Source organism: Myotis daubentonii, chromosome 9 (assembly GCF_963259705.1).
Source record: "Myotis daubentonii chromosome 9, mMyoDau2.1, whole genome shotgun sequence".
NCBI classification, from domain to species: domain Eukaryota; kingdom Metazoa; phylum Chordata; class Mammalia; order Chiroptera; family Vespertilionidae; genus Myotis; species Myotis daubentonii.
In genome coordinates, this window is record NC_081848.1 from 2,397,699 (window position 1) to 2,413,232 (window position 15,534).

At 48.5% G+C, this 15,534-nt stretch overlaps 1 protein-coding gene and 1 pseudogene across 1 annotated transcript; one reads left to right on the top strand and one right to left on the bottom strand.

Annotated features, from left to right (window-relative positions):
• Positions 1-1,394: 1,394 nt before the first annotated feature.
• RNF26 (ring finger protein 26) lies at positions 1,395-4,082 on the bottom strand. Its single transcript, XM_059707617.1, has one exon. It carries the CDS (start codon positions 3,562-3,564, stop codon positions 2,266-2,268), a length of 1,299 nt encoding a protein of 432 aa, XP_059563600.1. The 5' UTR covers positions 3,565-4,082; the 3' UTR covers positions 1,395-2,265.
• Positions 4,083-11,892: 7,810 nt separating this feature from the next.
• Positions 11,893-14,581, top strand: LOC132241631 (telomeric repeat-binding factor 2-interacting protein 1-like; annotated as a pseudogene).
• The last annotated feature ends 953 nt before the right edge of the window (positions 14,582-15,534 follow it).

Here is a 15,534-nt window from a genome sequence, read left to right on the forward strand (position 1 = left end):
CCTAGATGGCTGGGAGGAAGGCTGCCTGCTTCCCTCTCACGCCCCATTTCCAGGGAGTGGAGTGTCCCTGGGGTCTAGAGAGTAGTTTCTGAGGTGACCACAAGAGGGCGCCCCACTCTAGAATGCAGCCATGACCCTGGGCAGCTTGAGTTATTTTTTATTGATTTCAGAGAGGTAGGAAGAGGGTGAGATAGAAACATCAATGATGAGAATCATTGATTGGCTGCCTCTTGCATGCCTGCCACTGGGGATCGCGCCTGCAGCCCGGGGATGTACCCTGACTAGAATCGAACCTGGGACCCTTTAGTCCGCAGGCCGAAGCTCTACGCACTGAGCCAAACCGGCTAGGGCAGCTTGAGCTCTGGACTCCGAAGTTGGTTGGCGGAGGCAGGATGTGGAGGTTGGCCAGTGGAATTCCTGACGGGGTGGAGGGGAGAGTCCTCTGCTCCTAGCTCAGGAAGTTTATCTTTCCTCCTAAACCGTTTACCCTCACTTTAAACAGTGTGCATAGCCAAGGCTCTCCGCCTTCAGCTCTCTCTCCAGGGGGAGGGGGAGGGGCGGGTAGAAAAAGGCCTCCCAACTCCAAGGTGGAGGTTTCCGTTCATTCCCCCTACCCCTGCTGTGCTGGGCATAGCCCCATGGGCTGGGTGGGCTGTGCCAAGTCTGAATCCTTCAAAGCTGCCCTCTTCTGACCTCAGAAGCAGCCCTAGTCCCACACCCCAACCCAATAACTAACAAATCGGGGCTTGCAAGGCCCCTATCAGCTCAGCCTCACCCCGAGAAGGTAGAGGGGTGCTCTGGCCTTTTCCCTCTTCCCCACTTGCAGGAGGCTGTCCCTGGCATTCGCTCCGAGATTTAAATAGTTATGGGGCATGCTCCCCTCTCTTGCTGGTCAGATGAGGGCAGATATGACCAATGGGGACTGGGGTGAGCTGGAGACAGGCCTCCAGAGTATTGAACTTCAACCCCCTGCTCTCCACCAGGTCCCATCAGTGTCACTCTATGCCAAGAAAGACAAGCACCTGCTTCTCCAGGGATCAGAGAGTGGACTAGACACCAGGCAGCAGGAACCCCAAGTTCTCTCCTGGGAAGAGTGGCAGAGAGGGAAAGCTGGGATGAGAAAGCTCCCACTTCTCTCTACCAGGGCTTTCTAGCAAAAATAGAAGAGAGGGAGGGCTTTCCAAAGGCTGCTCACGTGAGGACACAAATTGAGTTGATAAAAGCCAATCCAGCCACACCGTGGGTCTCCCCAAGGCACAGGGCTCCCATCCTACCTTCCCTCTCCCCCACCGGTTCCCCACAGATCACTCTGGTGACTAGCAGGACTGAAGGGCCTGCTGGAGTGTCAGTCACGCTGACCAGCTGCTCACCCTTGCAAGGATGCACAGAGGCTGTCAGGGTTGTCAACAAACTTTATTCACTGGAAACAGAGCCACAAGACCCTCAGGGAACTGGCCCCACTGTTTGGGCCCCAGTGGAATGTGCACAGTCTGCCTTCGCAGTGCCTGGGAGAGGCAGGCAGAGGGGAATGCCATTTCCCCTGTGATGTGGGGAATGAAAGGACAGGGATAGAAATCTAGTTCTCTCTCCAGAGGCTCCCAGTGGAGCTGGGATGCGAGGGTTCATGGTCCCAAAGCCAGGTGCAGCTACACACACACACACACACACACACACACACACTCGGATAAACTTCTGACCCCAGCTGTTGGACGAGGTTGGGAGGGAGCTTCAGAAGATCATGGCAGGCAAAAGTGGTAGCTCTAAGGGCATCTGCAAAACACCACCCCCAAAACCTGCCCGGCACAGGAGTTCTGGCTAAAAGCAAAGGTTCAAGAACATCCCAAGGCCATTGTTTGCCAAAATACCCAAATAACACTGATGTGTTGTGGCTACAGAAGCTAGGGAGAGGACCTGCAAATCTCCAACAACAACAACAACAAAAAAACAGAAGCAGAGGAGGAGCCCCAGAGGCTGGCATCTGGAGGGGAGGCCACAACAGTCTCAGGGCGTGCCAGTGACACGCCTCCCTCAGCATCGCAGGGGCCCACTGGGAAACAGAAGCTGCTGTCCTGCCCCCACCCAGGTCACCGTCTTCCAGGGTGTCCCATCTCAATGTCCTAGACGTATGGCTTGGAGGCTTGGCATGACAGCCGCAGGGCAAAAGGCGATTCAGGCCCGGACCCGGAGGTCAGGTGTCAATGCTGTCCGAGCACGGGTGGCTGTGTGGTGCGTGGAGCTAGAGGAGGGCAGGCAGGGAGGGAGCTCTCAGAGGTAGACGTTGAGGGTCTGCAGGATGCCCCGGCGGCAGAGCGGGCAGTTGCGGTGGTAGACAGGGTGGCGCATCAGGATTTCGGTGCAGGCCTGGCAGAGGCACAGGTGCCGACAGGGCAGCAGAAGCACCGTCTTGCTCTGGTCCTGGCAGATGACACACTTCTTCCGTTCCTCTTGCTCCTTCAGCAACTTCCATGGGTCTTGCCCGGCTATAGGCTCCTCATTGAGCCTCTCCCTGCCCCAGGCAGCAGTCACTCTGGCCATTCTACCTTCTTCCTCTTCTGCCTCTGATCTGGGCCCTGCTTCAGGAAGAGTGTCCTGTTGTGAGGTCCTGCCTGCAGGCACCCTTCTAGGGCCACCCTGGGGAGCCCCAGGTGCCCCTCCCCAGTTTGGCCAGCTCGCCAGCTGCAGGCTGCGGCTCCAGACTCGGTGCCAAGCCTCCACGCCCAGTGCGAGGCGAGACAGCCGGGTAACATCCTCGCGGAGCCTGTGGTAGGATGGCCGGGCATGGAGCCGACCGAGGGCCTGGGTGGCCAGCCTCATGGTGAGGTCGGGGTGCAGCACGGTCACCGTCACCGCCAGCACACAAGCCAGCAGCACCAGGCCAGTGAGATTGACAAGCACAAAGCTGGCCACGAGGCGGGCAGCCGAGGCCAGGAGCTCCATTGCCAGCTGGCACGGGGTCCAGAGGAGGATGGCCATGGCCACAGCACTGCTGGACATGTGCGCGAGGAGGGCCGCCACCACGTCCGTCACCCTCCACAGGGGCCCCATCACCGCATCCCACAGGGCCAGCAGCAGGGAGAAGAGGTTCTGGGTGCTGATGAGGCAGATGTTGACCAGGCTGTTGACCACGTAGGCCACCAGGCTCATGGCAATGGCACAGACGTCACAGGCCTGGCGCAGCAGAGCGTGGCCACTGGACACCACGTTGAGGAGGCCCCGGTGCAGGAGGTCCCGGCTCCTCCAGGCCCCGTGCGCGGCCAGGTGCCCCAGGAGCTTCAGGCTCTCCAGGCCGGCGCAGCAGCTGCACAGCAGGGCCCACAGGGCCTGAGCGCCCCCGGCAGTGAGCCGCAGCAGGGCTTCCATCAAGGCCAGGAGCGACAGCAAGACGCCGCGGCCCAGGTGCACCAGGCTGGCCAGCACAGTGTGGGGCAGGTTGTAGATGAAGGCCAGCAGCCAGGCCACCGAGGCCAGCAGGGAGGACACCAGCAGGAAGTTCAGGTCCAACGCCAAGGTCAGCACGTCCAGCAGCAGGCCCACCCCGTTCACCACCAGGTACACAGCCTCCATGGCGGGGCCCACACAGCCCGGCTCCCGGTGGGGGGCGGGAAGGCTGGGGTGCTGGGGGGACGGGTCGGGGGGGGGGGGTACCTGGAAGGGAAGGAAACGTCTCAACTCCGGGCGAGAATCGACAGTCTGCGGAAGGGGGAGGGGCGAGGGTCTCAGTGCGGGGAACGGGGTCCGGGAGGCCCGGTGTGGACGGCGGGCCGTCGCGGAGGGAAGAGGCCGGGCATCTCCGGGCGGAGGTGAGCCGGCGGAGGAGCGGGGCCTGGCGCTGCAGACCTGGCGGCGGCGTCCCGCGTCCCGGCGGTTGGGGCCGGGCTGGGCCGGGGCCGGGAGGGCGGCGCAGGCCGGGCGTGGGCTCGCGGTCCCGCCGCGCAGGTGCCCCGTCCCGGCCCGGCCCCCGTCCTCGGGTTCGCACTCTGCGCCGAGCGGGAGCGGGAAAGGGGACCCTCAGGCGAGCCCAGGTGCGGCCTCGACCCGGCTGCGCGCCGCCATCTTGTGCGCGAAGGGGCGGGGCCGGCGCCGTGACTGCAGGGCCGCCGGGCACGGGGGGCGCTCATTGGCTCGTTTGAACGGCCCAACGCCTTTACTTCCCGGAGCGGGGCGGGCGCAGGGAGTCCCGCCCTCGGAGGGGGGCGGAGAGGGGGGCGCGACCCGCAGAGGCGGGGGTCTTCTCAGCGCCACCCCGCGACCAGCGGGCCGCCCCTGGCCCGGGGACGTCTTCTTTTGCGATTCACTCTCGCCGGGGACCGCTCGCCATCGGTGTTAGAGCGCGGGGGCGGGGGCGGGGCAGAGAGACGGATGCCGGAGGGACAGGGGGACGGGCTGCCTCCCGCCCGCCTCGGAGCCGGAGCCGCCGGGGCAGGAAGCGATCCTGGTGAAGGTGCGGTCTCTGCCGCGGGGCCTTCTCCGCACTGCGCCCGCGCTCCCCGTTCGCCCAGCGGCGCGCGTTCCCGGAGCCCTTCCCGCTCGGGTGCGAGGGGCGGCACGTGCTCCCGGCGCGCACGCGCTCAGGCGGTTCACGAGGGGACACTGCGCTAGCGGGGCTCCCGCGGCCACTCCTGCAGCCCCGTCCCCTTCGCACCCGGGGGGGGGGGGGGGGCGCTAGGTGCCCAGGAAACAGGCCCAGGTGGAGAGAAAGGACGGGAATAACTCAGCTGCGACCACCTGTGGGCCAGTGAGCAAGGGCGCTCATCCCTCCAAGCGCGTCGGGGCCACAGCTGCCTCTGTGCCCCGCGGACAAGCATGAATGTCCAGGGCTGCTGCCTGCAACCCGCCAAAAGCAGTAAACTTTGTGTTGTTTGGGGAGGGAGGTGTTTTCTACTTGGGTTGTTTGGTCTTTTTTGGATGTTGAGTTGTCTGAGTTCTTTATGACTTTTGGGTATTAATCCCTTATCAGATGTATCATTGGCATTTACAGCCTCCCACTCACTGGTCATCTTTTCATTTTGTTGATGGTTTCCTTTACTGTGCAAAAACTGTTTAATTTGATGTAGTTCCATTTATTTTTTCTTTTGTTTCCCTTGCCTGAGACATGTCAGAAAAAAATACTGCTACAAAAAATGTCAGAGACTTTACTGCCTATGTTTTCTTCTAGTTTTATAGTTTTTTTTCTTTTTTTTAAATTAAATCTTTATTGTTCAGATTATTACAGATGTTCCTCTTTTTTCCCCCCATAGCTCCCCTCCACCCGGTTCCCTCCCCCCCTTACCCCCCCCCCCCACTGTCCTCATCCATAGGTGTACGATTTTTGTCCAGTCTCTTCCCGCACCCCCACACCCCTCCCCCCCCAGAATAGTCAGTCCATTCCCTTTCTATGCTCCTGATTCTATTATATTCACCAGTTTATTCTGTTCATCAGATTATTGATTCACTTGATTTTTAGATTCACTTGTTGATAGATGTGTATTTGTTGTTCATAATTTGTATCTTTACCTTTTTCTTCATCTTCCTCTTCTTAAAGGATACCTTTCAGCATTTCATATAATACTGGTTTAGTGGTGATGAACTCCTTTAGCTTTTCCTTATCTGTGAAGCTCTTTATCTGACCTTCACTTCTGAATGATAGCTTTGCTGGGTAAAGTAATCTAGGTTGTAGGTTCTTGCTATTCATCACTTTGAATATTTCTTGCCATTCCCTTCTGGCCTGCAAAGTTTCTGTTGAGAAATCAGCTGACAGTCGTATGGGTATTCCCTTGTAGGTAACTGGGTTTCTTTCTCTTGCTGCTTTTAAGATTCTCTCTTTGTCTTTAGCTCTTGGCATTTTAATTATGATGTGTCTTGGTGTGGTCCTCTTTGGATTCCTTTTGTTTGGGGTTCTCTGCGCTTCCTGGACTTGTAAGTCTATTTCTTTGACCAGGTAGGGGAAGTTTTCTGTCATTATTTCTTCAAATAGGTTTTCAATATCTTGCTCTCTCTCATCTTCTGGCACCCCCAAATTCGGTTTTTGGTATGCTTGAAGTTGTCCCAGAGGCTCCTTACACTATCTTAATATTTTTGGATTCTTTTTTCTTTTTGTTTTCCTGGTTGGGTGATTTTTGCTTCTTTGTATTTCAAATCTTTGACTTGATCCTTGCGATCCTCTAGTCTGCTGTTGGGAGTCTGTATAATATTCTTTATTTCAGTCAGTGTATGCTTAATTTCTAGTTGGTCCTTTATCATAACCTCGAGGGTCTCACGAGATTTCTTGAGGGTCTCACTAAATTTATCGGCGGTTTCTAGAAATTTATTGAAAAACCTTAAAAGTGTGGTTTTGAACTCTATATCCAGTCGTTTGCTTTCCTCCATTTCTGTCATTTGTGACTTGTTTCTTTGTCTCCGCATTTTTTATGCTTCCCTGTGTTGATAGAGTGGCTTTCTGTGTTAGGTGTCCTATAGGGCCCAGTGGCTCAGCCTCCCCAATTACCTGAGGTGGACACTCTTGGTGCACCCCTTTGTGGGCTTTGTGCACAGTCTTCTTGTAGTTAAGCCTTGATTGTTGTAGGTATCACTGGGAGGAATTGACCTCCAGGCCAATTCGCTATGAGAATCAGCTGTGTCTGCAATGGGAGAACTTCTGAGCTGGAGACACCCTTCTGGGGCAAGACTTGCTTCAGTGGGGCTTTGGTGCTCACTGAATCTGCCCCCTGAGTGTGTCCCTTATGGATCTGAGGAGTTGTAATTGGATGGTCCCACTCTGACCACTGGGTACACTGGCTCTTGGATCTCTAAGGAGGTGCTAATTTAGCCTCTGTCTGAGGCTACCCTATAGGAGCTATGGAGAGATTCCTCTTCTTTGTTTGGGGTTTGGAGGTGCCCAGATGAGGCCCAGCTGTGAAGCAATGCAAGCTGCTGTGGGGCCTTGGACCTTCTTTTGGAAGTTCTGGGTCTCTTTGATTCAGTTGCAGTTTGTTAGGTAATTTTCAGGTTGCAAAGGGCCAGGCCTTTCATATGCAAAAGCCTCTATGCTCAGCTTGGGTGGGGCGGGGTCTCAGGGGATCAACAGGGTGGAGCAAGCAGCTATGGCTGCTTCCCAGTCCTACCCTAAGAGGCCCTGCGTCTCAGTGTCCTGGTAATCGCTGCAAGCACCTCTGAGAGAAAGCCGTCCTCGAGTTCTGCCCGCTGCCAGACAAGTCCAGTTTCTCCCCGTATGAGTCTGGGTCCCCAAACACTCATCCGGAACTGGATTTCAGAGCAGTCAGAAGCATGAGACTCCCTTCCGATTGAAAAAGACAACCGTGTCCTCAGTTTCCAGCCCTCTCCACGTGCACCTTGTCCTCAGCTGCCAGCCCTCTCCACGTGCGCCGCATCCTCAGTTGCCAGCCCTTTTGGCGTGTGCCTCAGTACCTCTGCACTTGACTTCTGCACCTCCTCTGAGTCTCAGTGTGCTTTTCTCTTTCCTTCTAGTTGTAGAATTTCCACTCAGCCAGCCTTCCTGTGGTTCTGGATGATGTCCATTTTGTCTTTTAGTTGTATTTTTGAAGTGGTTGTGTGAGGCAGCAATTTCCGGTGTTTACCTATGTCACCATCTTGGTTTCTCCTAGTTTTATAGTTTCAAGTCTAACATTTCAGTCTTTAATCTACTTAGAGTTTATTCTTGTATATGTTGTAAGAAGGTGGTATAGTTTCTTTTTTAAAAAAATTTTTGCATGTATATGTCCAATTTTCCCAGCATAGTTTATTGAAGAGACTGTCTTTATCCCATTGTATGTTCTTGTCTCTTTTGTCATGGATTAATTGACCATATAGGCATGGGTTTATTTCTGGGCTCTCGATTCTGTTCCATTCATCTATGTGTTTGTTTGTTGTTATGCCAATACCATGCTGTTTTATTACTATAGCCTTGTAGTATAGTTTAATGTCAGGTAGTGTGATGCATCCAAATTTGTTCTTCTTTTTCAAGATTGCTGTTGCTATTCTGGGTCTTTTGTGTTTCCATAAAATTTTGGATTATTTATCTACTTCTTTGAGAACCACCATTGCTATTTTAATAGAGATCACATTGAATCTATAGATTGCTTTGGGTAGTATGGACATTTTAATGATGTAAATTCTTCCAATCCATGAACAAGGTATATGCTCCGATTTAATTTGTATCTGCTTTTATTTATTTCTATTGTCATAATTTTCTGAGTACCAGCCTTTTACTTCCTTGGTTAAATTTATTTCTAGGTATTTTTTATGCAATTGTAAATGGGATTTATTTTCTCTCTGATAGAGACTATTCATGTATAAAATACACATGATTGGTGTATAAAAATGCAACTGATTTCTAAATATTTAATTTTTGTCCTGCTACTTTACTGAACTCATTTATCAGTTCTAGTAGATTTTTGGTGGAATCTTTAGGGTCTTCTCTATACAGTATCATATCCTCTGCAAATAATGATAGTTTTACTTTTTCCTTTCAAATTTGGATGCCTTTTCTTTCTTTCTTTCTTTTTTTTTTTTTTAGTTTTATTGCTTGAAGTATTACAAAGGGTATTACATATGTCTCCTTTTTTCCCCCGCCCTTGACAATCCCCTACCCCCCCAGTGTCTTATGTCCATTGGTTATGCTTATATGCATGCATACAAGTCCTTTAGTTGATCTCTTACCCCCCACCCCCACCCCATTCTGCCCCTCTACCCTCTCCGGTCTTCCCGCTGCAGTTTGACAGTCTGTTTGAGGCAGCTCTGCCTCTGTATCTATTTTTGTTCATAAGTTTATAATGGTCTTTATTATCCATGAATGAGTGAGATCATGTGGTATTTTTCCTTCATTGACTGGCTTATTTCACTTAGCATAATGCTCTCCAGTTCCATCCATGCCGTTGCAAATGGTAAGAGTTCCTTCTTTTTTACAGCAGCATAGTATTCCATCGTGTAGATGTACCACAGTTTTCTAATCCATTCATCTACTGATGGGCACTTAGGCTGTTTCCAGATCTTAGCTATGGTGAATTGTGCTGCTATGAACATAGGGGTGCATATTTCCTTTCTGATTGGTGTTTCTGGTTTCTTGGGATATATTCCTAGAAATGGGATCACAGGGTCAAATGGGAGTTCCATTTTTAGTTTTTTCAGGAAACTCCATACTGTCTTCCATAGTGGCTGCACCAGTCTGCATTCCCACCAGCAGTGAAGGAGGGTTCCTTTTTCTCCACATCCTCTCCAGCACTTGTTGTTTGTTGATTTGTTGATGATAGCCAGTCTGACAGATGTGAGATGGTACCTCATTGTTGTTTTGATTTGCATCTTTCGGATGATTAGTGACTTTGAGCATGTTTTCATATGTCTCTTGGCTTTCTGAATGTCCTCTTTTGAAAGGTGTCTATTTATATCCTTTGCCCATTTTTTTATTGGATTGTTCATCTTCCTTTTGTTAAGTTGTATGAGTTCCCTATAAATTTTGGAGTGTAGGCCCTTATCAGATATGACATTGGTAAATATGTTTTCCCACGCAGTGGACTTTCTTGTTGCTTTGTTGATGGTTTCTTTTGCTGTCCAGAAGCTTTTTATTTTGATGTAGTCCCATTTGTTCATTTTCTCTTTAGTTTCAAGTGCCCTAGGAGCTGCACCAATGAAGAAATTGCTTTGGCATATGTCTGAGACTTTGTTGCCTTTGGATTCTTCTAGAATTTTTATGGTTTCCCATCATACATTTAAGTCCTTTATCCATTTTGAGTTTATTTTTGTGTATGGTGTAAGTTGGTGGTCTAGTTTCATTTTCTTTCATGTATCTGTCCAATTTTCCCAATACCATTTATTGAAGAGACTATCTTAACTCCATTGTATGTTCTTGCCTCCTTTGTCAAATATTAATTGAGCATATTGGTTCGGGCTAATTTCTGGGCTCTCTATTCTATTCCATTGATCTATATGTCTGTTCTTGTGCCAGTACCAGGCAGTTTTGAGAACAGTGGCTTTGTAATACAGCTTGATATCTGGTCTTGAGACCCCACCTACTTTGTTCTTTCTCAGGATCGCTGCAGCTATTCGGGGTCTTTTTTTTATTCCAGATGAATTTTTGGAGAGTTCGTTCTAGATCTATGAAGTATGCCTTTGGTATTTTAATGGGAAGTGCGTTGAATTTATAGATTGCTTTGGGTAGTATGGACATTTTAATGATGTTGATTCTACCAATCCATGAACACGGTATGTTCTTCCATCTGTTTATGTCTTCCACTATCTCTTTTTTCAACGTCCTGTAGTTTTCTGAGTAGAGGTCTTTTACCTCTTTAGTTAAGTTTATTCCTAGGTAGCTTAATTTTTTTGGTGCGATGGTAAATGGGATTTCTTTTTAGTCTCTCTTTCTGAAAGTTCACTATTGGTGTATAGAAATGCCTCAGATTTCTTGGGGTTAATTTTGTATCCTGCTACCTTGCCAAATTCATATATTAAGTCTAGTAGTTTTTTGATGGAGTCTTTAGGGTTTTGTATGTATGATATGTCGTCTGCAAATAAGGACAGTTTTACTTCCTCTTTTCCAATTTGGATGCCTTTTATTTCTTCTTCTTGTCTAATTGCTGTGGCTAGTACTTCCAGTACTATGGACATCCCTGTCTTGCTCACAATCTTAAGGGAAATGCTTATAGTTTTTGCCCACTGAGTATGATGTTGGCTGTGGGTTTGTCATATATGGCCTTTATTATGTTGACGTATGTTCCCTCTATTCCCTCTTTGCTGAGAGTTTTTATCTTAAACTAGAGGCCCGGTGCATGAATTCGTGCATGGGTGGGGGCCCTCAGCGTGGCCTGCAGGGATTGGGCCGAAACCCACAGTCCAATGCCACCTGCCACTCCTGTCTGCTACTCCCGCTCAGCCCGGCCCCACTGCTCCTGCCACGGGCTTGCACCCAGTCAGTCCTGATCGAGAGAGGCTTGCGCCACCACAGCAGCGCTCACCAACAGTGAGCCCTGCATCTGGTGCCTGTCCCAAGGGCGATGGGGGGACTGGGACTCAATCGGCCCTCCACGCCGGCAGTGGGACACCCTTGCTGGCCTGGGATCTGGATCCTTCCTGCTGATGTTCACACCGGTTGTCAGGAGCCACCTGGCAGCCGCTTTGATATGGTTTCTTCCTTGGGGAGCATCTAGGGAGGGGAAGCAGCCACGGTGCCAGAGGCTGACTTCCAGGAGGCCAGTGGTTCTGTCGGGATCGTGCAGGAAGCACTGTTCCTTCGGTGCCTGGCACGTTCTCCAGAGATTGGACCTGCAGGACTACTGAGGGAGGGAGTGGCTGCCACCGGGGCTGGTCGGTCAGCTGAGCAGCATTCCTGCTGTGGGAGCACACTGACCACCAGGTGGCAGCTCCTGCATTGAGAGTCTTCCCCCTGGTGGTCAGTGCATGTCATAGCGACTGGTCAACCAGTCATTTGGTTACTTAGGCTTTTATATACTGGTATATAGATGAGTACTGGATTTTGTCAAATGCTTTTTCTTTGTCTATTGATATGATCAGTGTTTGTGTGTGTGTGTGAATTGATTTCAGAGCGGGAGAGGGAGAGAGAGAAAGAAACATCAATGAGAGAATCATTGATCAGCTTCCTCCTGCACACCCCACACTGGGGATTGAGCCCACAACCCTGGCATGTGTCCTGACCAGGAATCAAACTGTGACCTCCTGGTTCAGAGGTTGATGCTCAGCAACTGAGCCAGGCTGATCAGATGGTTTCTATCCTTCATGTTGTTTGTGTGGTGTCTCACGTTTACTGATTTGTGGATATTGTACCGACCTTGAATCCCCAGAATAAACCCCACCTGATCATGGTGTGTGATCTTTTTAAATATTGCTGGATCCATTATGTTCATCAGGGATATTGCCCTGTAATTTTCGTTCTTTGCAGTGTCTTTATCTGGTGTTGGAATTAGGATCATGCTGGCCTTGTAAAGTGAGCCTGGGAGTCTTCTCTCCTCTTGCATATTTTGGCATAGTTTGTGAAGGATGTGTTAGTTTTTCTTTGAATGTTTGGTCGAATTTATCTGTGAGGCCATCTGGTCCGGGAAGTTTTGTTGGGAGTGTTTTTATTGCTGCTTCAGTTTCACTGGTTGTAATCTGTCTGTTCAGGTCCTGCGCTTCTTCCTGATTCAGAAGCTTGTATATACTAGGAATTTATACATTTTGTCCATTGTCCAATTTTTTTGGCGTACGGTTGTTTGTAATATTTTCTTTCAATCCTTTGTATTACTTTGGTGTCACTTGTTACTTCACCTCTTTCATTTCTGATTTATTGCTACACTCTCTTTTTTATCTTCATGAGTCTGGTTAAAGGTTTGTCAATCTTTTCTGTCTTTTCAAAGAACTAGCTCTTGGTTTCATTGATCTTTTGTATTGATTTTTTAGACTCCATTTTATTTATTTCTGCTCTGATCTTTATTATTTTCTTTCTTATACTCACTTTGGGGTTTGTTTGTTCTTTTTCAAGTGTCTTTAAATGTAAAGTTAGATTGTTTGAGACTTTTCTTGTTTTTTGAGATAGGCCTGTAATGCTATGGATTTCCCTTAGGACTGCTTTCACTGCATCCTATAGATTTTGAGTTGTTGTACTTCATTTTCATTTGTTTCAAGGTATCTTTTGATATCTTCTTTGATCTCATTGTTAACCCATTCATTGTTTAGTAATATGTTATTTGGCCTCCATGTCTTTGTGTGTTTTTCAGTTTTTTCTTGAGGTTGATTTCCAGTTTCAGAGAAGATGCTTGATATTATTTTAATATTCTTAAATTATTGAGATTTGTTTTGTGTCCTAATATGTGGTTTTTCCTAGAAAATGTTCCATGTGCACTGAAAAGAAGGTATATTCTGCTGTTTTGGGTGAAATGCTCTAAAGATATCAATTAAATCCATCTGATCTAGTGTGCCATTTAAGGCCACTTAATCTAGGCATTTTCTGTCTAGAAGATATATTCATTGATGTCAACAGGGTGTTAAAATCCCCTACTATGACTGTCCATCTCTCCCTTTATATCCATCAAGGTCTGCTTTATATTTAGATGTTCCTCTGTTGAGTACATAAATGTTTATAAGGGTTATAGCATCTTGTTGAATTACTCCCTTTATCATTATGTAGTATCATTCTTTGTCCTTATTTTTTTTTAATATATTTTATTGATTTTTTACAGAGAGGAAGGGAGAGAGATAGAGAGTTAGAATCATCGATGAGAGAGAAACATCGATCAGCTGCCCCCCGCACATCTCCCACTGGGGATGCGCCCGCAACCCAGGCACATGCCCTTGACCGGAATCGAACCCGGGACCCCTCAGTCCACAGGCCGACGCTCTATCCACTGAGCCAAACCAGCCTCGGCCTTGGTCCTTTTTAAAAGTCTATTTTGTCTGATATAAGTATTGCTACCTCAGCTTTTTTTATTTTTTATTTCCATTTACATGAAATATCTTTTTCCATCCCTTTACTTTTAGTCTGTGTGTATCTTTTCATTATGAGGGGGGTATCTTGTAGACAGCATATACAGGGTGTCCCAAAAAAGTGTATTCACCTTTTGAATAATTATTTAACCCATTCTAATGGGTTAAATCTGAAAAGAAAGAAACATCAGTTGAGTTATTAGCTATTGAAGTGTGTGTACATTTTGGGGGAGACCCAGTATATGAGTCATGTTTTCTTATTTGTTCAGCTATCTGTCTTTTATTCACAGCATTTAAGCCATTTACATTTAAAGTAATTATTGAGGTTTCACGGCAACGCCTTGTGGAAGGCGATGGAGAGAAGCGCTCACTCCGCACTCCTGGCAGTCCCCGAAGGACCGCTCCTTAAAGCGCCTGCGGGGCCAGGAGCACAAGTACCTGTCGGGGGGGGGGGGCGGGGGGGGCGCCCCCTGAGCCCGTCCTCCCGGAACGAAGGCGGAAAGCGGAGGGAGACCGGAGGCTGCCGATAGCGGGGAACCACAGAATAAGAGAACTCCCGACTTGCCTGAAGAAGAGGAGGAGGAGGAAGAAGAATTTGTAAAGGAAGAGATCAAGGAGAATGAAGAAGCAGTAAAAAAGGTGCTTATAGAAGCCACCCGGGGGTTTGAGGAGGTTGTGGTGGAGGAAAGCCCTGATTTTGAAACACACATAACAATGTGTGATGATGATCCTCCCACACCTGAAGAAGCCTCGGAAACTCAGCCTGATGAGGAAGAAGGAGGAAAAGTTCCTCCACCAGAAGTGGGAGCTGCAATTAAGATCATCCGGCAGTTAATGGAAAAGTTTAACTTGGATCTGTCAACAGTTACACAGGCCTTCCTAAAAAATAGTGGTGCCAAGACCGGTTTGGCTCAGTGGATGGAGCGTCGGCCTGCGGACTGAAGGGTCCCGGGTTTGATTCCGGTCAGGGGCATGTACCTGGGTTGCGGGCATGTCCCCAGTGGGAGATGTGCAGGAGGCAGCTGATCGATGTTTCTCTCTCATTGATGTTTCTGGCTCTCTGTCTCTCTCCCTTCCTCTCTGTAAAAAAATCAATAAAATATATTAAAAAAAATAGTGATGAGGTGGCGGCTACCACCTCCTTTTTAGAGTCTGGTCAGAGGGCTGATGGGTATCCCATTTGGTCCCGACAGGATGACTTAGATTTGCAAAAGGGTGTTGAGGATGCCCTAGATACATTGGTCAGAAAATTTGGTGCTCAGAATGTAGCTCGGATAATTGAATTCCGAAAGAAATAATTGACAGGATAACGAGAAAAGAAAAGAGGTGTGGCGGATGGGGTGGTATTTTGTGACCACTGAACTTCAGAGATTTTTATGTTGGAACTGACACATCTGACCAAATGCTGTCATTGCTCTGTGAGTCCAAGATTTTATAGCCACGCAGAGTTGTGTAGGATAAAAATAAAAGATATTGGATATATTTAGAGCTGTCCCTGGCAGTATCAGTGTTTCTTGAAGGAAAATATAAACCAGAGAGAGGTTGGTAATCTTTTTTTGGAATGGAACCTGTATCTTACTGTACAGGAGCTAATAATCCAGTCAAAGGAAGAAATTGGAAGACAGGCCTTTCCAGACAGTGTGACTACAGAGCCTCCTGTCCTTCGGCAGAAGCTCCTCTCGGTCGTGATGGATTCTAAGCCAAGAATGGAGAAATAGGGGAGACTTCATTACAAGGCCCGGAACATGGGTTACCCGAGACCTTTGCATCCCCCCGTGAGCTCTGATTTCTCAGATCATCCGACAGTTAATGGAAAAGTTTAACTTGGATCTGTCAACTACTTTGAAACCCCCATGTTTCCTTTGCTAACTTAATATTTGGGGACCCTGCTCCTTGGCTGTTCTTTGAGTCCTTGTCAGTCAAGCATCTAACATGTTTCTTTACCTATCACCCAGTTTTGTTTAGAGTCTCAAGAATAGTCTTACTTGGTTACTAGTAATAATGTGTTTCTATTTGTTGAGGATAATTTTGTGATAAGCTTGTGTTAGAGTTAAAAATTAGTGAATTAATTCCTCTTCGTTGTGTTGCTTTTGTTATTGAAAATAAATGGAACTTTGTAAAAAAATAAAAAATAAAAAAATAAAGTAATTA

What these genes read in the sequence shown, in the direction of transcription:
- RNF26 (XM_059707617.1), bottom strand. Translation starts at nt 3,564, where the DNA reads ATGGAGGCTGTGTACCTGGTGGTGAACGGGGTGGGCCTGCTGCTGGAC.